The sequence below is a fragment of the Electrophorus electricus genome, chromosome 5 (genome assembly GCF_041902795.1).
Source record: "Electrophorus electricus isolate QZ-2024a chromosome 5, ASM4190279v1, whole genome shotgun sequence".
Taxonomy (NCBI): Eukaryota; Metazoa; Chordata; class Actinopteri; order Gymnotiformes; family Gymnotidae; genus Electrophorus; species Electrophorus electricus.
The window spans coordinates 3,991,942-4,016,509 of NC_137501.1; the positions used below are offsets into that span (position 1 = coordinate 3,991,942).

A 24,568-nucleotide genomic window follows, 5' to 3' on the forward strand; every position below is an offset into this window, starting at 1 on the left:
GTGTTCTATGGCCTGCAACTTGTTCCACCTTCTGTTTCTTCCTGTCAGATGTCAATTTGACCTGAATTAATCACAGTTCAGACTTGTTTTTTAAAGAATTGCATACATAAACCTACAAGCTTCTCTGAGTGAGTGAGTGAGTGAGAGAGAGAGAGAGAGAGAGAGAGAGAGAGAGAGAGAGAGAGAGAGAGAGAGAGAGAGAGAGAGAGAGATTCTTTGCAGCTTGTCTTCTTTCCACTCATTACCATCTGGAATAACACTTCAAATATGTTGGTTTTTCCAGCAACCACAATTTTAGGTCCACACTTTCTTCTACCGTACATTTTACCATAGCTGAAAACCCAGAGCTCTGCCATTGTGCCTGTGAAACTCCCAAACCAATCAAACACTGCCACTTTATGGAAGGAAAAGCTGGTCTGGCCAAAATCTGTGAATACCTCCACTCAACCAAAGCACCACACACACATAAGCATGGGAGAATTTCAAAATCTACACACATAAATTACACCAGAAAGTTCCAGAAAGGTTCTGTGCAGACTGGGCTAAGAATAGCCAAGACAGACTCCAAAACAAACATTTCCCCCTCACCCAGGGGACGCCCTGGGCTTAAACACCTGCAGGGTGCCGAAAGCTCAATATTTTATTTGAACAACTTATAATGTAAGATATAACACAATTCCCTGAAATTATTTACCCATGTCCCCAAATGTGCATAATATAACCCCTCAATTACCAACTGCCTTGCAGGGTAGTATAGGAAATGTATGGTGTCCTGAAGAATATACACACAAGAAGGGCTGAAAGTCATGGAAAATCTCACACAGGAACTTTTTGTGTGACCAAATTTTGAAGTAATGATTTTCTCCAGTTGATCTATTTTTCTTCACTTTGCTGTGATGGCTTAATGAAATCAGTGGCTGCCATTTGGTGATTCCAGGATCACCCGTGTCATTTGCATCAATCTGAACGACTTCTTGGTAGCATGAACCTCGCCTTGAAGAGTATTGAATATCAATTTGGTAATGATAAATAGAAAAGTCATAAAAAACAAATGTTATATGAATGCTACTACTACCCATCTTTTACAGAGACAGACAGACACACACATACACACACACACACCTCTGAAGTCATTCGTTGATCCATCAGTCTGGACCATCGACCTACAGCACAGAGCAGATGTCTGGAGTCTTTGTCTGACTTTAAACGTCATCTGGTGCTGGACCCAACCCAGATCTGCTCTTACCTGCGTGCGGAGTCTCAAATCTCAGCAGCTGATGTGCGTTTTGGCTCTAATCAGACGTAATGAAACAGCTACTTAGGAACAAATGGACCAGAGACACACACTCACAGGCTAAAATGCTTGTTCACAGATCTCTCTATGTGAGATTATTATTGAAATTCGTGTATCAGAGCTAAATGTATCCACGTGTGCATCAACACCCAACATTAACTACTACAGTGAAAAAAATGCTCTTTTTATAATTTGAAGTGAAAGCTGTGGTTTATTGAAATAAGTATTTTTACTCACCACTAGATAAATGTCCCCAAAACATCAGAATTCCAGGACAGTATCACAGAGTGCACAGCCATATGTTTAAGCTTTAACTGAAATAATATCTTTAGGGCTCAAATAATATGGATTTCTCAACCTTGGATGTACACATTTGCAAATACATCACTGCCTGACAACGAGGAGTGACATGGCTTGTTAATCATTTGGTACATTATTAAAACAGTAATACTGAGATTTTAAGAAACTGATGTATGACTATCACAACCTTTAGCTGCACAATAGACTGTAGATGCAGACTGCACAATACAGCACCAGTCAAGAGGCTGTGGAACATCTCAGACATTTACTGTCAGGTGCTACCGTTTCCTCGCTCAGTCTCCTTCTCTCTGTCTCTCTCTCGATAACGGACAAACGTCTTAAGTTTACAGTTTCAGGCTTTATTTCTGGCCTGTTTTCCTTTCCTCTGATAATGTTTAAAAAACAAATAAAGAAAAACAAACAAAAAAGCATGATATAATCATTTTTGTTCTTTTTTGCGCAGCTGATGTCCTTGTGGCAGGCTCGCATGCGTGTGCACATACATACACACACACTTCTGACTACATTAACCCACCCCCCCCTCCCCCTTCTTGAACCCTCCTTCGACTTGCTTCATTACATTGCAAATCCACTGCCTCCATACAGAATGCAGCAGGTTTGTCTGCAGGGCCCTGCAGTTATCTCGAGCATTTGTATACAGACTGTCTGTACTCCATAACTCGCTAGGTCCTGATAACACTAACACCCTCTGCAACATGCTGTCAGAAACAAGAGATGAAATTAGCTTTGGCTCACAGTATACATATCTGAATAGTGTCTCAAACTATTCCATTGTATTACATGGAATTTATAGGGGAAGGAAAATATATATTTTCATGATATCTGCAGGATATGGACAGTACATTTGTCAATACTGCCAAGGATGTGAACAGGTCAGCCGGTGTATGCATACCTAACTAGACATTTTAGACTAATCTGAACTCATCACAGGGGACACAGTACATTCAACAAGCATCTATGAATAGTCACAGCAGTCATTTTCAATCCCTTAGTTTTCGGTGTCAGGCTTTATGGTGTTCTGGCCTGTGACTGTATTTATCACTGGACTCATGTAATGTTTACTTGCTTTATACCAAAAGTATATAATTAAAGGAAGGGAATGAGGCAGCTAGCTGGAAGCCTCTGGCTTGTTCACCGACAGCCTGCTAGAGGAGCTTATTAAAAGATTGCCTTTTTCCCTGACAAATCTGGGTCTGGGACGACAAGGATTGGGGGGGGGGGGAAGTAGAAAACCAGAGTAATCAAGTTAACGTTAAGAGAAGAAACTATTCACACTATTCCATTTGTGTGTTCCTGCAGGGAGACAGAAAAGAGAGCGAGAGAAACCAGAGAGAGACACACACAAAGAGATAGTGAGAGAGTGAAAGGGAGAGATAAAACAACAGAGGGAGAACGAGGGAGACCGGCTCATGGCAAGAACATGAAAGTGAAAGTGTTTGCGCACGAGGGCGGGGCACTTCATGCATAATGCATGACGTGGAATTTTGGGGAAGAAAGACTAAGCCCCCCCCCCCCCCATTTCCATACCCACCTAAAAGCTGCAGGCCTCAGAGAGAAGAATGACTCTACTTGCTTTTTTGGCTCGTCTTATCTCATCTCCTCCCTCGGTCCTTCTGCCTTTTGTTTTCACATCTATGCTGTCAGGGAGGAAGACAGATGCAGGGAGGTGACTAATGCATCCCCAGACTACCTTTGTCTGGGGAGAGAAGCGCAGGGAGGCGAGACAAGTGGAGGAGGAGGAGGAGGTTGGGCAGAGGGGGTTGTTTTCCAGTGCCACAGATGACATACAGTACCCTACAGTATGAGTGTGATGAGTGTGGGATGGGGGATTCGGGAGGGTCTTTTTCATGAGCTCTGCTGTGGCTGTCTGGACTCATCTGGAAGAAATATGCTAATGATGTCAATAATAAACATTCAGGCGGCATGAATATTCAATTAGTCTGTTGGCCTATTTAACACCATCAAATCACACAAAACCTATTAAATAATCAAATTTGACAGCTAGAAGGTGCATTTTTGAAGAATGTACCTGTGTAGCTTTTGGTATATATATTTATAGATTATAATCACTGTGCTAGACATGGCTTAGCAAATAACGATTTTCACTAAATTTATTCATGTTCCTTACAAACATCTTCAACAAAATTTGCAAAAAATAATCATTTATAAAATAAGAATGGAAAATCTCTACTTTTCCTACACAGAGACGTTCATTCACAGAAAGACTTCATAACGGGTAGCACCTATCCTCCCTCCTGCCTAGACAGAATACCCACACCATTGAACTGTAAAAGCATAGGATCTGCATCTCTGGATGAACAGTGTTATAGCATCTGAACCATCTCTCCATCTGCCCCCACCCCCAACCCCACCTGCTGTTTTGCAGTTCTGTGACCCTGACCGCACGCCTGAGACGCAGAGCTGACAAAAAGAGGAACCACGTGCCCTCATGAAGTCGGAGGGACATTTCTCTGCTATTGGTTGCTGCCAATCGCCAGCCCTGCTCCCACAGACCCAGTTCCGAATGACCCGTACAAAGGACGGGCGGGTAGTGTGAAAGTTTAGAAGGGAGCTTCCGTTTTCTCACGTTCTCCTTGGTGCTACCTTCCCACTGTTCCGCCTCCACCCCTGCGCCCCCCCCGGCCCACTGTCGGCCTTTGCCAGCCGTGCTGTGCCGTGTCTGGGGACATTCGCTGCGCCGTCTGCAGCCAGAGCTTCTGGGCGCACTCTGTGTCTCTGCTTGGTTTGTGGGAGGGGAGGCTCTTCACCCAGGACTCCTCCGACAGGGCCCGTTGGACTTCCAGACTGAGCCAGAGGCCCGGGGCCGGCCTGCTGAGGGCTCCCAGGCCAGGTTGCCTGTGGCCCCCTTCCTCTGGGCCCTCAGGCTGCGGAGGGTCTGTTGATGCTCTTGCTCTCTCCTCACAGCACAGTCTTTCAGGAGATCCTCCACTGCTCGCAGGAAATCATGGCCATACTGTGCCAGGAACTCATCTCCCCCACACACACACACACACACACACACACACACACACACACACACGTTTCAGCATACGACTGGAAACCGTAAGGAACAAAACAAATGTCACGCAACCATGTGTAGGCCTATGCATATTACTAGTTCAACTGGATAACAACTTGTCTCTTAAGCTGAATATTCAATCTGCTCGCACTCAGCTCACACCTTGCAGTTCACAGGAGAGCCGTGGCTGCCATAACGGGCAGCAGTAACCCGGACTAGCAGTCGAGGGGTCACTCCACATAGGCAGGCCTCCTCCCAGCATCACATGACACCCGCAGATAACCACGGCAGATGGTTTACACCGAGACCAGAGCGCACCAGATTTAGGACATTCCGTGCCAACAAAACGCAGGGGAGAAGGCTCACAGAAAGGTGGGAGTGTGAAACGGAGAGAAGATAAATGAGGAGTGTGTTCTGCTGGGCGAGAGGTAGGTGTCAGGCACGCTGTAAATCTCTGATTTCATCCTCGGTGAAGTCACCTGGCTAACGGGAACCAGCTCCTCTGCGGCCCGCAGCTGCCGAGGGCAGCACAGTCTCCGCTGGAATTCTTTTGCGGGTTGTAAATTACAGAAGCACCCCACCGCGACAGCGCGGTGGGAACGCGTCAGCAGCACGTTCCGCCAAGCAGTGCTGTAGCCTTTGGTGGTCTCAGAAGACGTCGCTCTGGGGATGAAGCGTGGGAGTCACATGTAGGGAAAACTTGGAAAGAAAGAACCACCAGGAAAGGGGAAAAAAAGTCAAATCTACGCCCGACTTGGAGGCAACTTCTCACCAGTGTCGGGAGTCCTGCTGTACCGCCCTCTCGCGTCACCCTCTGGCCCTGGAGTCCGGCGGCGGCAGGTAGTAGAAACTCGTCTGAGATAACCAGGTTCAGACGCGCCGACATGCACAGATGTGGAGATAAGCGCACGTGGGAGAACGGAACGATAAAGGCGGAGGACACCGTCACCTGCAGCAGAAAAGGAGGCCGACACACATCACGCCGCCAGATAACGCGTGCTCGGCGCCCGGAGACGGGAGGTGCAGGAGCCGGCACTATCTTTGTCTCGTGGAGAATTGTGTCTTGCCGAATCGCTCGCGGTATCTCTCGGGCTGATAATGGGAGATGGTTTCTATAGTCACGAGGAGTGACGCATTCCAAAGGTCAGCGGTGCTTCGTGGGGAACTGAGGAGAACGAGGGGGCATCTTGTCTCCATCCAGTTACCACGGTAACGAGTCACATCATACCATTCTAACTAGGCAAATGAACTGGGCATCTAGCAAGTCCAGAAGATCTACAAGCCCATGGCCCATTTAGCACTCTCTTCCCCGATCTGCCTGACTGAAACGCGGCTCCAGACGGTCATATGCACAAACTCAAAACCTCTGAGAGGCAGCTGAACAGGACTTGGAGGCTGAGCGAGTGTGCTGACACACGACCGATCCGCGGGGGCGGGGCAGTGTTGGGCAGCCAGCTACGACACGCCACCATTCTGCCGGCGGCTGCATGGGTAAATATTTGCCGTCGGTGCCTCGAGCCAGAGCGGTTTCGTGGCGAGTGCGCGCTTGGCTCTGTAGACAGGGTGAGAGGGAGAGGGAGAGAGAGTGACTGACACACACACACTCACACACACACACACACACACACACACACACAGGGAGGGGTTAACAAGCAGGGAAAAGCCTCTGGGCTGGAGGCGGTTGGTTGCCACTGAAGACCACACATGCAGAAGGCCCTGGGGAAACAGGCCACCTAAGGAAACCTGGAATGAGAGAGAGAGAGAGAGAGAGAGAGAGAGAGAGAGAGAGATGGAAAGAGAGAGAGAGCAAGATGGAAGTACAGTGCATGATGGAAATAGAGAGAGTGTGAGAGAGAGAGTGTGTGTGTGAGACAGAGATGGTCAGAGAAAGAGACGAGTGAGTGAGAGAGAGGGATGGAAAGTGATGGAGCAAGATGTGAGTAGAGATGGAGAAACAGGAGCACATGTGCTGGAGAGGGGCAGGCAAGGGTGATGCAGAGCACAAGGAAGGTCATTCTTTCATTTAGAATGGAAGGTGAGGAGAGCTTCTCTGAGATGGCCACGGGATGCGAGAAATAACAGGGCAATGCAAGAGCTGAAAAGAATCTACCATCCAACGAAAGAACGATTCAAACAACAACAACAACAACACGCAAAAAGAAGCATTTCCATGTGCTGCACAGCCATTGCTCTGCACTGACCAGCGTTGTTAGTGATATCAGCATGAGTAAAGTTAGGGGAGGTGCGGGTTGCCACGGTGAACGCCCACTTGTGAGCACACGGGCGGCAGAGCGGGAGATTAGTGACAGCCCCAACTGGCATCACGCCGCCCGCCCCGCATGTGACAGTTATTATCCCAGAGTGTGCAGTAATGGGGCATGTGTGCACACGCGTGTGAATACAGAGGTCGTTATTAAGGGACTGATGTCAACACCAGGCTGCTGAGTGGAGTCTAATCAGGCCTGCACTGCCCACAGACTCCCACACGGGGAGGTCTGGGCTGCAGTCCATGCTTGTCAGACACCCGTCAGCGCACACTAACACACAGCCTGGCTATGCACACTCACACAAACACACCCCCATCCCTCCCCACCCACACCCGCACACCCACAAACACACACACCCACACAGAAATACACACACTCACATATGCACAGACACACGTACGTACAGGCACATACACACACATGCACATACACGCACGCACACACAGACACACACACGGACACGCACGCACAGATACATACACATATGCACACACACTCTAAAGCGGAGTGTGGTGTACCCACCCACCCACGTCTGCATAACCACACGCACCACACTCTCAGAGGGATTTCCCCCATCATTTCCTCTCTCTTGCATTCTTTCAAGAGACACACAAACGCACCTCATTTCCACAGCCTCACACAAACACATCGGATATCACTGCACACTTTCAAATCGCCACACTGACACAGATAGCCACAGACATAAGTTCGTGCCACATCATACCATTTCACACACTTGTGTTGGCTTTCCGTCGCGCCCTGCTACTCTAACCTCTCCCTCGCAAACGTTCTCTGGCCATGGCGGGAGCATGTGGCCTTTCAGCTCCTCAGTGGAAGCTCGCTCTGGAAGCTCGCTCTGGCCAGCACACCGCCACACTCTCACAAGAGGAAACAAAAAAGCGCTGATATAAAACACAGCTGAACTCCATCCAGTATCTCGGGCAACACATGATAATAATGATGGTAAAATAAACATTCACAGGCCAGAGGAGCCATGGAGAGAAAGCTGAAGTTAATAAACGCAGATGCAAGCCAGGTTCCTCAGAGGTAGGCGCAACTTACCGGGCTCCACACACTCACGCCGGACTACTGTGACAAATGGGAGCTCTTGGAGCGCGAGATCACTTACACACATCACGTGTGCCTGGAAAGATGCGTTTGGGAAGGCAGAGGAAGAGAGAGAAGGAGAGGGAGACAAAGAGAGGGCCCGAGAGTGAGCACTGAATGAGCACTGAATGAGCACTGAGCCACCTTGACTCTCCGTATCTGCACAGAGTTGCTTTTAAAAGCTAACAGGAAGCGGTGAAGAGCTGCCTCTGACGTCGCAGTCCTCAGATCCTCGTAACATGAAAGGACATCTGGAAAGAGAGAGGGAGAGAGTGCTGCATTATAAAGGCCCCGCAGAGCTGCTGCACAGCTCAGAGTGGCTGCGGCGTTCACCGGCCAATTAATCCCGAAATGCAGAAAAACCGGAACATTTGCAATTCAATGTCAAGAGCGGACGATCGGAATGAAAACGACAGACCAGCATCCCTGAAGTTGAAATACGGACACCAGAGATTTAGAGATGTGTGTGTTTTTTCCCCAGTTTAGAAATGTTTGAACTGTAATCCCTCAGAATCTGGAGTGATCATGGACCATTTAAGGCTATTAAGGAGTGATTATGTATACGAGGGACTGAGGTTTTCCGCTGTCAGGGTAAATAAACAAACATCGCTGGCACGATTGAAAGGAGCAGAAACTCTGCACTGCGCGGCCTGTAGCGAAGCCCCTGTGGTCTGATGTGTACTATAGACAGTAAGAGCACAGCAGCCATGTACAGCCAGCTGAGCTTTTAACGAGAAGCTATGAGCGCTGGTGAGACGCAGTGTACGTGCTCAACATAAAAATCAAACAGGTGCGAGGTTCAGTTTATACATACACACACACACACACACACACACACACACACACACGTTCATGCTAACACACTTCGAACAGCACTTTGCTTTCGCGAACACCTGAATAGCCTTGCTAAGTGGCTCTTTACAGGGCCCTCATGTAGTATTGCGGATGCAGACGTGGACACACACACGCACACACGCGCCAGCAGTGACACATGATGTCACTCTGACATGGAGTGACATCATGTACGTTGATAATATTACTCAAACACTATACGCTCTTACATGAAACATTGGTTCAGATTTAAATAAACAAAAAAACCTAAATTATTTAACTGTTTTTACAGAATGTGGAAAGATTCATAATATCACCCCATTCCATTCTCTGATGAGCTATACAGCAGAACAGCTGAGGTGACGATATCCTGAGCTGAGTGAGCAGATCCTGAGGATACGATCTGGATTCCTCCAGCCAAGGTGACAACATCCAGTTCTACTCAAAAACATGACGCCTTTTGGAATCGACATATAGTCCGTACTGATGAGACTGGAGGTTTGAAAGCATTACCTTGCAGTGGAGTGTACAAACTCTGGGAGATGTTCTTCTGGAAGGTGTGGTAAGCCTGGTGGATGCCCTGGACCAGCTCCTCGATGGTCCGGACCTGCAGGCTGCAGGTCCTGTGGAACTCCAACTCAGCTTCGAGAGCTTCTGACTGCCCCAGCACAGATGACAAAATCACTCACTTCCAGACTCCAGCAACAAACCAACAGGGTGATTTGCGTTTAATAGTGAAGACATTTCACAGGCCGCTAATTCTGTTGAAGTTCTGTTTCCTAACAAATGCTGCAAGCCCCATTCAGAGTACACCTGTTTTGAATAAAGGTTAAATACTGAACATGCTTAGGTTCTCTTCAAGGCTTTCCATTGATAACAAAAACACATGACCATGGCTCACCATCTCACAACTACACTCACCATCTCATAACCACGCTCACCTTCTCACAACTACACTCACCATCTCATAACCACGCTCACCTTCTCACAACTACGCTCATCATCTCATAACCTCGCCATCTCACTTTCCCCATCCTACCACGGAAACAGCAGCTCTTTAAATGTGCATTAGGGCCCCAAAACCCAGAGGCAGACAGTGGCAGGCACCTAGGGCCGCGGGGGACCAGAGAGAGGAGCGGAGTCACAAGTGCTGCATAAATCATTGTGCTTTTGCTGGCAGGGTGCAGTGCATCATGAATGATGCATAGGTCGGCCCCTCTCTGCCTCCTCCCAACACGCGACTAGAGCTCTTTTCCTGAAATAACAGTTTCAAGGACCCCGAAAGGCAGAGCGAGAGGGGCGTGCAGGAACGCCCTGGTCAGGTTATTTCAGTATGAAATATTGATTGGCACTGACGGGTTGTTAGCATACGGAACAGGATGCATTACTGTGAACACCAAGGAAGAGGTTGGGCAAGTGGTGGTGGAAACAGGGAACAGATATGCAGAGAGAGAGAGAGAGAGAGAGAGAGAGAGCGAGGGTGAGAGAGAGAGAGGGTGTGAGAGAGAGAGGGTGAGGGAGAGTGAGAGAGGCAGAGTGAGAGAGGCAGAGTGAGAGGGGCTGGAGAGAGATTTTGAAAAGGAAACTCGACGCTAAAGCACACGACCACCCTTCTCTGTGTAGAAGAGAGACGCAACTGAGCTGGTACAGCAGTGTGTCCATCTTCCTCTAGCCCCCTCTCTCTCTCTCACTTTCTTTTTCCATTTTCCTTCACCAGTGTAGGCACACCCACCTGCTGCTGGGCCATCAGTACTGAATGATTGGCGGCTTGGCTGAGGGCCAGGGCAGCCCGCCTGGCTCGCTGGAGGGCCACTCCCTGGGGAACAGCAGGCAGTACTGCCAGGATGTTCTCCACCTCCAGGATCACCCGCCGCTCTGGGCAGGCCTACAACACACACACACACACACACACACACACACACACACACACACCACCCACCCAGGCACAAACAGTGAGCTGTAGACCAAGTAATTTCCTGCCAAAGAGACAGCTTCAGGACTCAGCTCTTGGGAATTTACAAGAAACATAATTAGTCAACAGGGAGAAAACAGGCAAGAAACATCATGCTAATTCTACACATACTGCTTCAGGCAAGCACTGGTTAGGCTTATAATCAGTGCACGCTTCAAGATATTTGTAACTAAGCAACTGGTTGGTAATCAACTGAAAAACTATTTTACCAACATATCAACCAAATCTAAGGCTACTGACAGTTCCCAAATGAGAGAGTCCATAGGACCTCCAAACATTCAGCCCAACCCAATCTCCACCCCCCCCAACCGGCATGATTTGGCCATGATTCGCAGTGGCAGTCGCATGTGAACTGACCATGTGGCGGTAGTCACATGCTTGTGCTGGGACCACCCTGCCTGTACAAACCCCCACCCATAGCGGACCACCGTGCAGGGTCATGGCTAGGTGTAAAACACAGCAGAACTGTGGTGTGTGGGAGATCGACTTAGAGGCCGGACTCACACCCAGCACTCTAATCCTGCTTTTCATCCGCTGGGCTTGGCAGGGCAACTGGTACATGGTGTCTTTCCTTAAAAGCCTCCAAGCATAAATACTGTGCAAACCCTTAACCATCTGGGTCACACACTGCACCCCAGCACACAAGACACACGCCATTAGGAGTTAAGAAGTCATGCTTCGGCTTTGAAAACTAAAGTACAAAATGTTAAAATATAAGTAGACACAAGTTTTCAGACTTTTCCCAAGTTTCAGACTCATCTTATTATTCGGGTTTTTCCTCATCAGCCTTTTTGGAATATTTTGTAAATGTATTAAAAACAAAAAACTGAGACATAAATGTACATAAGTGTTCAGACCCTTTACTTCGTATTTGTTTAAAACATCTTAGGCGGCAATGACAGTTTCACGTCTTCTTGGGAATGTCCACACAAGCCTTTCTTTTGGCACACCTTTCCCTTGGAAGTTTCTCCCATTCTCCTTGGCAGAATCGCCCAAACATGGCCAGGCTGGACAGGGACTCTCTACTGGGTTCAGGCTCTAGCTGGACCACTCCAGGACTTTCACTCCTCGGTTTGCTTGGCAGTGTGCTTTGTTAGCTCCCCCCCCCCCAACCCGAGTAGCCTTACAGTCCTTGTCTCAGAGAAACCTCTCCAACTTCCCCTAACAGTTTAGCGTGTGTCTGTGTCTCTTTTCAAAGCTGGGATGCTTTGCTAGGCTAGGAACACAACATGGCTGTTTGGGAGATTCTACTTTTTCTCTAGGTCATAAAGCTATAAAAGACACACACGCGGAAACTCTATCTCTTTGGGCAAGTCAAGCAAATCTGCTTACTCTTTGGAAAAGTGAGACAGTAAGCTGAGTCAGGTTTTCATCCGACACGTTTGTCGTGATGAATTATTCAATAATGAAAAGAGTTGTGTTGTGGGTGAGCTCATCACCAAACGCTTGGGGGGGGGGGGTTATCAGAACAGGCAACACCACAGACATTTCAGGGCCATACTGTGGCCTTTACACTACGCTGGCATATGTAAATATGTTGTCGTTCCTTAATTTGCTGTATGATCAAATCACCAAGCCTACATCTGACACCTCACTGCGATTAAAGATGTGGACTGACAGTTTGCTCCAATCATACATGACATGACTGCACGGAATCTGTAAAAAGCTAATTCAGTATCTCGTGTTTTGAAAATGTAGTGCCATCAATATATAGATTATACAGAGGATGTTTCTTTACCTACGTTCACTGGTTAACGCACCCAAGTCATTCTCCCCCACTCTACAACCAAGCCTACGAACCAATGTACAAGTTAATATTAATATTTAAACAGCCAGCTGACAGGATGGATAAACCTATTTAAAAAGGAATCTAATGGGAAGCAGGGACGCTTGGCTTCGCAGTGCTGGGGCCGCGCCCTCGCTGTAAATCAGCTCTGTGGAGCATCAGTCCAGCAGGGCTCCCTCACCCAGGCGCCCCAGCGGTTCGAGCCATCCTTGGGAGTAATGTTGCGGGGGGTGAGGTTGAAAAAAGCTAAGCCCCCGCCGTTTCCAGCGTACGGTGTACCTCAAGGGTCCCGTGCCATTTCAAGGGCACGAATAAACACCATCCGTTGTCTTGACATGGCCCGATGCAGACCGGTCCTCATCGACTGTGCGCGGACAGGGACCGCTTTGAAGCAGCGTTTTTTATTTATGGTTTGAAATGGAAATGCGGTCTTCGTGCCGGCCGGGCCGGTGGATTACTCTGTAGAAGCAGACAAAGGGAACTGTTTAGATTATGGCTGTGTCTCTCTTTTGCCACTGTGTTTAGGCTGGGTTTGGCAGAGCTTCAATAATGCTCTCAAAAGCTTCCTGGGAGACCAAATGGCATTCTTACTTCTGAAAGGAGATCACAACTTCAAAAGTGTATTTGTAGAAAGAAAGCAAAAAATAAAAAATAAATAAATACACCACCACCGGGAACAGTGACTCAAATCAATAATGGATTTACAGGCCATATGTTTTCACTGGATTCAATAATTTACTCTGCCTTGAATTTTAAATAAACAGAACAGCACTGGGATAAACTGCAGACACTCCACTTCAGAAGCAGAAGAGTCAGAGCTGTTGTGATGGTGGACGTAGAAAAGAACACCGCTGCTTATTACAATATTCAAACAAGTCTCCAACTGCACTGAAACAAAGACTTCTACTGCACACGGGATAAGTAAAAAAAAAAGAAGAGCACAGACAAAGCCCAGGAGCGGTCCCGGGGGTCCCGGCACTCAGGCCAGGTCTCAGCACACCTTTCATCTCGGCCTTCAGGCGTGGAGAAAGGCGCTACCACCGGTCTCTCTCCTTCCATTCTCTCTTTCCCTACCTTACTCTCCTTTAATTTCATCATTCTTTCATTGGTACATGTCCTTATTATTTTCTCTCTTACTTTTGATTTTATCCATTCCTGGGCACAGACGTCAGACTCTGGGAATTGCAATAAATAAATAAATAAATAAATAAATAAACAAATAAACAAAATGTCATTGTTCTTGCACAGTAACAACAGAGCTATTCTATTCTATTGAACACGATGTTCGATCCATGTCTGCAGCTTGACCCCGCCTCCCCCTCGCCATGGAGACGTCCCCGCTGGTGCATGGATAGCATCCCTGCCTGTTTACACCTGCTCAGCGGCACGGTTTCGCCGTGCACCAATTAGGGCCTAATTAAATACTGGGTGCTCCAGCCGCGCTAGCCTGTTTCTTTTCCTGGAAGCTACTTTGATCTGCTCTGACAGATAAGGTGTCTGCTCTGGAGCATAACCTTCCACTTGGAGAAAATCCAGTTCATTAAAACAGGCGTTTCTAAGGGAGGAGTGGTGAGGCTGTTTGGGGATATTTATAGTTAAAAGAGGCCCAAGTGTTTGGGACTGTTAATGATCTCTTTATGCGAGTCTGCTGATTCAGGCCCAGTGAAGAGAGATGACAGCAGGAAGATCCAGCTGTTGCAGGATTACAAATCCCAATCTGCCCACCCTTTGTTCGTTTTAACTCAGATTCCACTTTACTGAGGCAGAACGCGAGGTAATCATGGCTTCTGACGTTTCTGTCAATAAAGACAGTAACATCAGTTTTGAGGTATTCTCTTGGATTTACTGTAAAACTAGCTGCAATACAACAAATCTGCATGGTGAGCTCTCTCTCTCTCATTTGCTTCTAGAGAAGGACAAAACCAATTTGGCTTATGATGCAGCACCCTCACGCCACGTCAGTCAGAAAACGATAAGCGACCGCACACCCCATCTGCCAGGAGGTACATCTCCCCTGCGCTTTCGCCGTCAGCCTCGCTGTGAGTGTGGAACACACCTGCTGAGAGTCAATCACAATTCATTTCCTCTTCCTTCACTCCCCTGCCCACCTTTTGCCTCATTTCCTCCTTTTTTTTTTTTAACCCCCCCTCCCCCAACCGCGCCCTTTTTTTTTTTTGCAGCTAGGCAGCATCTATCTGAACAATAAAGACCCACCAGTACAGCCGCTCAGGTGGGTGCGTAAGAAAAATGGCAGCGACATACATCGTTCGTTTCTCCTACTTCTCTGCGAGAAAATTTCATTTTATCTCATTTGGAAGCTACGCAGAGGGAGCAGGTGTTTGGGCTTCAGGCTAGCTTAACAGCAGCCAGTGCACCTCTGAACCTTGACATAAAAGACAGATAGATAGACAGATAGACAGACAGACAGACAGACAGACAGATAGATAGATACAAATGTGTCAATATTGTCAAATGTGACAATATACGCTTATGTGAACAATTCTTCTTTGAAGTGACCACTGAGCTAGCAAGCATCAGGGTCAGGATCCCCAAGGCACTGCAGATACCTTGACGTGAGAGAACTGCCCATTGTAATACCCACACCTCTGGTTAAAGAGCATCTTTGTGTTCAGATGAATTTGGGAAACCCAGCCCAGATTTATTTAATGTCTTGAATATTCTTACTCAGCAAAAGTAATTACTTCAACTCAGGACATTTTACACTCAGGATTTCATTAAACCATGCCTCTTGGACTACGATGCAATCCAAACCAGTTTAGGTTCTTCAAATTCTTACATAGGATATCTTTAAAAACCTACAGCTCTTTTCTGCCCTGTTATATATTATGCTCTCAGACCTCTTTCTCTCCTCTATGGTTTTTCTTCAAGTATTAATGAGGTTTAAAGAGCATGGTGTCTGAATAAAACATCAAAGCCAGATTACAGGGTCTTTCAAATTATAATTAAGGTTTGAGGGAAAGGTGCTTTGTGTGTCATAAAACAAGGTTGAGGTCACAAACAAATTTTATGTAATATTAAATAAATATCCGTGTCTTATTAAAAAAAGGATCAGACTCAAACTCAAATGAGAACTGGGACACTGTCTTAGGGGAAAAACCTCATTTACCTTCACAGAGAACCGAGTACACCCAATCAGAGGGCTCAACATTCTACTGAATCTTAATTAACATTTTTTAAGTGCTATGCTTCCACTATACCACAAATGTATCACTGGTAACTTATAACACCTCAGTGAAAAGACAGAAATATCAGAAAACAGTTGTTAGGACACTTAAACAAAAGAAACCCACACTGCCCTTATCTCAGATTAGCTGACAATACAAATCCAACACCCACACCATGCTTTGTTGCCAAATCTAGATACTGAATATGTTGTTTCTCTGAGATAGGCCAAGCACCTTATCTCAACACACTATGCCTTCAGTGTGACAGCGTAGCCATGGCGTTAGCATTTACTTTGAGGGTGGCTAAGGAAAAACAACCAGATATGGGTAGGTGTGAATCAATTGCTGAAGTCAATCATTGGTAAACTAAACATAAGGATGTGCATGAGGTAGAGCCTGTGGGAGCAAACCGTAGCAGCTGATGCTGAAACACCTAAAAACCCAGGGAGAAGAACCCCTCAGAATTACAGGCCATCAAAGATGATATGCGGTGTGCACCTGTGCTTTCAAACTCTGACCTGTAGCTGTGTGTTAACCGGGGACGCACAAATCAATCGGGGCTCAAAGTCCCGTCGCTCCTGGGGTCCCAGCTGTGCAGCCTTTGAACCTGTTTTAAAGGCAGGTGCTTTAGCAAGGCCTTTTTCTCCCACCTGAGAGCGCGGAGCAACCAACAGACAAGGCCCCCCCCACAGGAGAGACCGTCTGATCCCCCAGGAGCCCACGATGGATACGGGCGCTCCGTGCAATCAGCCTCCCCGAAAGGAAGCCATTTACCTTCTCTCTCAGACTCCGCCGCTTGCCGCCTCTGAGCCGACGTAATGTCGTCTCTATTTGTTCTCCCACTGAGGCCAAAATGCTGTAATTGAAAACAAGCACGTGTCAGCCTGTATAATGAGACAGCCTGAGACACCAGCTAAACTCCCAGCACATGTACAGGGAAACATGCCTTACCGCGATTATGCGCTACACACAGGAAACGTCATTCCAATCAGGACCCCAAGATCCATCATTACACCCAGACCATTAATACTAATAGTTTACAGTGCCAGAAGGGTACGCCTTCCTAACAACTATTAACAACGGTGCACACGCATCTAAAGACGTAATAAATCATACAGCTTGGTCCTGATAAATAACACATGAGCCACTTTGCTACACACCGTGAATGTCATCTCTGCATGTTGGGGGCATGGTGGCGGTAGGATCTCCCCGTTTGGAGCTGCGCTATTGGCAACATGGCTTGCAGGCGATGACAGTTGTCCTCCCTTCTCGATGACGATCCAAGCACGTGCATCTCAGCGCAGGGCTGTTATACCCGCACACCCAGCACCCCGTCGGAAGGACATCCCTGGACTGCGCACACCCACGCTAACCCCCAACCCCCCCTGGGGAGGACATCCCAGGACTGCGCACACCCACGCTAACCCCCAACCTCCCCTGGGGAGGACATCCCTGGACTGAGCACACCCACTCCCAAGGGATCGGCTAACAGAAGACTCCATATTTCCTGATGTCCCACAAGCCCAGGTCTTCCAGCTCAACAAGCCCTTTTATTCGCTGGGCTTCTTATGAGCCATGTAGAATATACCACAATGATATACAGCTTCCTTCAATACAACATGGGACACATGTAGAACATAATTTATATCAGCCCTTTATTTTTTTCTCACAGACAACTTAAATGTTTGTGGCCATTTACAATTGAAGGAAGGACAAACGAGCATTTTCATATCATATTAATTATTTTAGAAGGCTTGCTTTGCTTGAATTCACTTCTTTATAGCCTGTTTAGATGAATTTGACTAATTTCAATGAGGAATCTAATCAATTAAAACCAAATAAATCAATTTAAATAATTTGACTTTAATTAATATTTTAATTAGATTTTAATTTCAAGCCATTGGCATAAGCCAAAATTTCCCTCTGAATTACTGTAATGAATTATGAATTTGACTCTCCAGCAAACCCTGAATTCATCACAGGGGGTTGAGGGGAGGTGTGAGGTTCTCTCAGTCTACCTCTCCTCTGGCTTATCGCCAAAGCAAGTCGGAATTCTAAAGTGTCAGGTTTCATTATGCTCTGTCACATGTGGATAGCATATCATTTCAATGAGGGATGAGTAACACCCCTCCCCAAAGCCCTGGCAGCAGAAACGGGAGGGGGACCGGAGGGGTTGATGTGGGTGTGGCAGGCTCCCAGCTCGGGGATACAGATGAGCTGCTCCACGGGGAGGCCAGGGCTGAGCGACGGCCCCGCCGCGCCCTCCATTTCTCCCCGGATCACCCCACGTGAAGTCAATATGTCCAGGGCAGGAGACATGTTGCGTAGTCAGCGGCCCAGTACAGGTCAGAGAGATCAGCATGGAGTGGAGGACGAGGCTGCAGACAGCTGGTCGGGGGCGAGACGGAGGGGCTGCATGGGACAGGCGGCAATTATCTCCGCACCGCTACTGACGGAACGGCGATATTTCAGTCCCCTTCTTTCTCTTGAGGAAATTACTTCCGCCACAGCGGCACAGGCTTAATACAAGAGTACGGGATGTTTGTTACAGGATGTTGTGCAGGTTTAACTGAAGTGCTTGCACGTGCTTAAGCAACATTCACTGACTGATGCGCTACAAGGGCACCTCGGTTGGTTGCAATGGTCAGGCTAAACGACACACCTGGACGGCTCGCTTCAACATCGGCAGCTACACTTCGCCGGTTTGCATTCTTCCCTCCGCTCTTCTGCACTGTGCATTCCACCGCTTGGCTTCACAAGCCCTCATGCAGGCTAATTTCAAGCGCAAAAGTATCGGTTTCCAAAACAAAGACAACCCCCATGTCACCGCTACTAGCTTAGACACCCCCACGCTCCAGGCCAACAATGGGGTTGCTAATGATGGACGTTCTGCCCGTCCAGCCGGGCTGGGGAGGCCGGGGTGAGGTGATCCGCTTACCCAGGGTGTCGAGGGTATGATGAGGGACAAGGTCAGAAGGTCATGGCAGCAGCGGGCCAGTACTGTGCAGCAGAGGTGGGCGTGGTTCAGAAGGTGGACGTAGATGGCGGAAGGAGCCTGGGGCACCGGGACTTGTTTGGGGGACAATCTCGGGAAGGGGCGAGAACAAGGCCGAGGGTCCGCCTGATCCCATGCAGGTGCCTGAACAGCTGGCTGAACCTGGACTCCAGAGCGCTCTGCAGAGGACAATGGAGGAGAAAGGCAAGCATCCATCAAAGCAGCAGAGCTGGACGCGGGGGACTGGCTGAAAAGATCCTGCTGGGGCCCTTGCGCCTGTCTGACAGAAATGCGCCTGCCGGTCCAGGCTTGTAGGACGCTTTTCAGGTGAGGATGAAATGGGGGGGCTTTCGTTTGCGCAACGCTACACACCAGCTCAAGGTGACAGGAGCAATAACAACGCGAGACCAAAAGAGCGGGAACTGGAAAAACTGGGACCAAACAATAATGACAAAAATAGACACATGCAGCGTAAAAAACTTGACGTGTGTGGTATTTGAGGAAAAAAAAAAAAACCTGCAAAAAAACACCATGCTTGCGTGACAGCGGCACGGAGGGGCCGAGACACGAGTGTGGTGGAGGAGTTTCTCTAGTACCCATAATGAACTCAGAAACAAAACGAGCACGGTGTCGAGCTGGGTAAAGGCAGACGAAAAGGTAAAAAAACCAAAGCAGACGGCTGGCAGTAGGAACTTGCCGCGTGGACTCGGCGGCAGCGGCGGCTCAGACCACGTCTGACGTTCTAGGGGCAACGCGCAACACTAGAGACGGGCACCTGTGGGCTTGATCTAGGGGAGAAGGGGCTTAGAACTAAGGGGACTGGCAACGGGATTGGCATGGTTTGTGTGTGTGAGCGGGCATGTTCCTCTGGCTGGGTGCCCGACATGCTGTAACAGTTGGTTAAATATTTATTTTGCCACTTTGTTTTCAAGGGACAAGACAGGGAAAATGCATATTGCAGTAAGTTGACCGACAACTTTTTCTCATCTTTTTAAATCTAGCTGTCGTGCAGGTTGACAAGTTAAATATGTTATAAAAATACAGTTGGCTTGAATAAAAGTGCATTTGAATGGGCACTGAACTGACATTTACCGCATGTAAACAAGAAACAACGTTCAGATTTTTCGATGCCTTTGGCTGTAACGGCATCTCCCCTCAGCCGCCACACCTGCCCCACCTTCTCAGGTGTTCTCCTGCTCCGCTCCTCTTTGGTATTGGTTGGTTACGCAGGCTCCCTCATAGTGAGCCCCCTTGTTAAAAAAAAGAAAGAAACGCAATCCTGCCCCTTTGACCGTGCCGTCAGAGAGGAGAGGCTCACGTGCTCTCCATTACAGCGGACTTATGGCCAATTTGTAGCGCGGGTAGCCGAAGGCTTGATTTAGTGGGCACACATGGCAATCGGGCACGGCTGGGGTACGCTTAAGTGTGAAATTATTCCAGATGACATAGTGCGCGGGTGGAGGTGAGCTATCTCACCGCCTCAGAAAGGCTAAGAGCTTTAAGCATGGGAGAGTGAAGGCACGGCAGGCCAGTAAGCGATTGTTCATGGCCCAGTAAAGCCGCGAGAGGATTTACAGTGGGGTATTGGGACGCTAAAAATTCCGCTTGATCCTCCACCTGAACTGGACGCTGCCTGCATCCCAAACACGAGATGGGTGTAATTCAACTTCTCACCCTTTCTCATGCTCCAGAGTTACATGCAGCTCAGCACTGGTCAGCCCGTGCATTCCAGAGGCGTGATGTAATGCTACGGCATAGCTGAGAGACGTTGCTTGGTATGGGGCTTCATGCAAACGCTGCTGGCATGCATCTGAAGTTCACTTACTGTTTGGTTAATCCTGACTAGAAAAGTACATTTTCTGAGTGGAAACTGAGAATGGTGAGATTCCCACTGCAAAGCTCACGTCTCAGTTTTGGCTTAAAAACAGCAAACAGGAGGAGGAAGATGGATCAGCTAGTCCAGCCATGTAGGTGAAGGGTGAACAGTGAGCGTGTGTGTGTGTGTGTGTGTGTGTGTGTGTGTGTGAGAGAGAGTGAGAGAGTCTGAGTGAGTGTGGAAGAGAAAAAGCAGGAATGGGAGCGTTATCATGGAGCTCAGGCCTGCCCATCCACATGTGTTTCCCATCTGTCCTGCTACGGACCGTCATCCCTGTACACTTTCAAATGTCTGCTTCTCCCTGCGCAAACAAAATCGCCAGGATCAGCGGACCCCTCAGCCCAGTTGCTGTGGGGGGGCAGAGATTTGAACAGCCCAACAGCAATCCCAAATCAAGAGAGACTTAAATAGGCAATAGCATCTTCCACAAGACAGCTAAACATATTTGGTCAGAAAGAAAGAAAGAAAGCCTCATATGCTCTACCTCCCAACAAATTTCCCATTTTTCCAGAAGCATGCTTTTTGGTTAACACTGAACAGTAGGCACTTCAATTAATTCCCCGCACCAAATGAATCCTCGCTGAACAGAACTAAGACAACAGCATCAATTACACTCACAAATCACTTTAGTAACAATGAGTCATCGTTAAGTGCTTTAACAGAATGAACAGAATGTCCTTCGAATGCAGTTGAGCCTGGCTAAGAATGGATAAGTAGCAGAAACATGCCCTCTATTACTTCTGTCATTCTAAATCGGTTTCCAGAAAAGCCGAGACACACACAGACCGCCTCTTCTTCCTTTAATGACTTTTACGTAGCGCCATATGAGGCCTCATTATACCCAAATGTCATTAAGGCCGCGCACGAGCTTGCTCCAACACTCCCCGTCCCATGTTGGCACCTCCCAGACTCCCTCAAATGAAGCGTCAAATGTTAAACAGACCATTACCATATATTAATATAAATTATAGAAATGGCAAACAGAGAATGTGGTGATTGGCTCCCTCCTCAATCTCTGTTAGAGATCTAATTTACCATGTCCAAAAGGTTTACAAGTAAAATAAGACCCGCTTGTAAAATCAGATTTCAGCGATGTTCAGTGGAAATGCACATTTTCAGAATGTGTATTTTCTAATAGAACTGTGAAGCTGAAGAGCTGCTGTCTCTGGAATAACTGGAATTCTAACATGAGATGTTTGGATTCCCAGTGTGCAGCTGTGCCGCCGCTCTCCAGGGAAGGGCCGTCAAAGGAAAATGCACTTTAAATTCAAATTGGTTCACAACATTCCTTGTTGTTATTCCGTCCACTGTGGAGAATGAGAGGGTGTTGGAATGGGGAAGGGTGCGCTTTAGGAACGATCCAGGACAAAATCTCTCTGGAAGCCCAACAAAGCATGGGAGAGAGGATGGACAATCCGCTTGAAAAGCGATTATTCAGAGAAAGGCAAGAACTGTGAGAACATCCAGCTATTTCAGACGATCAGCTATGAATGACACAATCTCCCAGTCTTATTAGGATTACAGCTGCCTCCGTACCACATTACATTTGGAGCATATACAACAAGGACAAACAGCAGCCTTATTGTATAAAGACCACAGAACGTACAGGACATTTCACAGCATTCATATGCAGAAAAGTCTATAATTAGTTTTTGATTTTATGTCCAGTTGAAGGACACAGACGGTCTGTGATTGGTGCTTTGCTTAAATGTTGACCTTCAACCAAAATAAGGACAATTCTCCCCTATTTCAGTGTTTAGTCAGGTAGTGGTCTAAATCTACCCCCACTGATGACGCCCAAGTTACCGATGGTACTCCACCACTCCAAGTATCTAGCACTTTAGAATTATTTCAGAAATCTGGAACAGGTCATGTAATCCAGTTCTTTAACCACACCACCATATGAATCTTGTGTGTGTGTGTGTGTGTGAGAGAGTCAGAAGCAGGTTGATTAGAGGGAAGATGTCCAGCCTCCTTTGAATCTACTGGCTTTGCACTACATCCAGAAGACGCTGCATTCCCCCGCAGATCAGGCTGTCTTCTGCACCGCTAGCAAGATTCAAGTTACTGGCGGCCTGAAACGTTTTAACTAGAAGTAGAGTGCCTTGACGTGGGCCCCAAGAGAGCCAGAGAGAAATCAGCCCCTGGATATGCCACTGCATTTTAAGAAGTCCTGAATTCTGACAGAAGCACAGCAGGCAATGACTACTTAGTAGAAAGATTACACATTAAAATGTACATTCTCTACCTCTACAGGAGATAATTATCTGTAGATGTGTTATATACAATAACTGTCAATGAAAAATGCTGAGAAATATGATAAATGAAAATTCTGGAAATTACATGCGCGCACACACACACACACACACACACACACTGCATATTGATAAATGCAATGCAAGTGTATATGCATATCTGCAATACTAGCTATAAACAGTGGAAGGCATTGTACTTGGCAGGAGGATTATCGCACGAATGGGCGATATTGGGACGACCGAGCAAGGCGCGTGAGATCAGGGGCCCACTACTTGGCCTCACGCCTCGTGCCCCATTCACACTTCCAGCTCTGAGAGCATGGGACAGGGACTAGAACCTAGTAGGAGTCAAATTGATTAGAGTTGTGATGTGGCCTTTGCTACAGCTGGTCCGAGACGGGCCACGTGACCTCAACCGGGGCCTGTTTTCAGGACAGTGGGAATGGGTAAGACCAGGCTCACACCTCTGTGCTGCACACTCCATTATGCCCCAGTTTAAAAGGTTCAACAGAGTTTACTCATCGTCACATTTACACTGTTACGAGCAGTAAATTGTTCTAAAATAACAGACTAACCAAGCAGATGGAGAATGGTGTTTTCTGTACTAAATGTGAGGGAATTATTTCTAATCTTCACCCCACCTAAACAAAAAAGAAGCAAAAGCTCTCTTCCTCTGACGGGGCACAAAGACACGCGCAGGTCCAACACAATGATCTCTCCCTGCCAGACAAAACCCGTTGCCCTTCGGTTTCCACTTGCTGAAGGTTTAGGTTGTGTGCCCTGCCGTAACAGAGATCCAGGAGGGTGATGGGCTGCTTTGCCAGTGGCGAGCCACGGAGCAACCAGGCCACGGCGACATCCTCCACTGCGGTCTCCTACAGATACAGCCAAATCCGATTAGCTTCCCTCGCCTACTGTCCGGCCTTCCTACGCTGCTACATCAAAGGAACGGGATTATTTGGACAATGCCTATAGATGAAAGCTTCACTACCTTCAGTGCAGTGATGCACTTCAAAGGGCACAGCAGTTTTTTTTTCCGTTTTTTTTTTTTGGGGGGGGGGGGGGGGGTGAGAAGGGAACTGTGGCACAGGACCGTGGAATATCAAAGCAAGCGCAGCATCAGAAACCATGACGATTGAGCAGACTGAGGGGAAAGAGGTGACCGGCCCATCTTATTTCTCCACTCCAACATCAATGGCCAACCAGACATTGCTGAAATTGGTTTTGATCCTTCTCATGCAGTCCTTCTCATGCAGAAACCACAGAATCGTGATCTGAATGCTACAGAGTTTTCTCCATCCTAAAAATTGGGTTGAACTAAGAGCTACGTTTGCAGCCAATTGGACTGATAAAAAGCAGAAAAACACCAATAAAAAAAGAAAGAAAAAGAGACAAAAGCTTGATACATTTTGTAAAACAAAGAAAGAAGTATCAGAAATGGATGACGTAAGGGGAGGAGGGACAGAACGAGAGGAAAACTAAGTGAACTTGAAGGCTTGGTGCAAAGCGAATGGCATGAGAGAGAGATGGAAAGATGGAGAGAGACCAGAACTAAATGAACCTGAAGGTTTGACCACGTTCCTTTGGGAGGAGTGTGCAATCTAAATTTAATTGAAACCCTGCTTCACCAGTGCCCCATGCTGGACCCAGTTATGTTCAG

General features: G+C 47.5%; 1 protein-coding gene across 6 annotated transcripts in view; it reads right to left on the bottom strand.

Annotated features, from left to right (window-relative positions):
* Window positions 1-3,708: 3,708 nt before the first annotated feature.
* The window catches only part of LOC113575000 (uncharacterized), a 35,432-nt gene continuing 14,572 nt past the window's right edge, over window positions 3,709-24,568 (bottom strand). For 3 of the 6 annotated variants that reach the window (XM_081715070.1, XM_081715072.1, XM_081715071.1), the window contains 5 exons: window positions 10,572-10,724; window positions 9,353-9,497; window positions 8,153-8,259; window positions 5,407-6,186; window positions 3,709-5,297 (listed from right to left, as the gene is read on the bottom strand). In XM_081715070.1, coding sequence (XP_081571196.1) covers window positions 5,992-6,186; window positions 8,153-8,259; window positions 9,353-9,497; window positions 10,572-10,724 — 600 coding nt within the window. In that variant the 3' untranslated portion in view covers window positions 3,709-5,297; window positions 5,407-5,991. Of the gene's footprint in view, window positions 5,298-5,406; window positions 6,378-7,246; window positions 7,780-7,963; window positions 8,260-9,352; window positions 9,498-10,571; window positions 10,725-24,568 lie in introns of those variants that run through there. The other 3 variants (XM_081715073.1, XM_081715075.1, XM_081715074.1) reach the window with 3 other exon arrangements.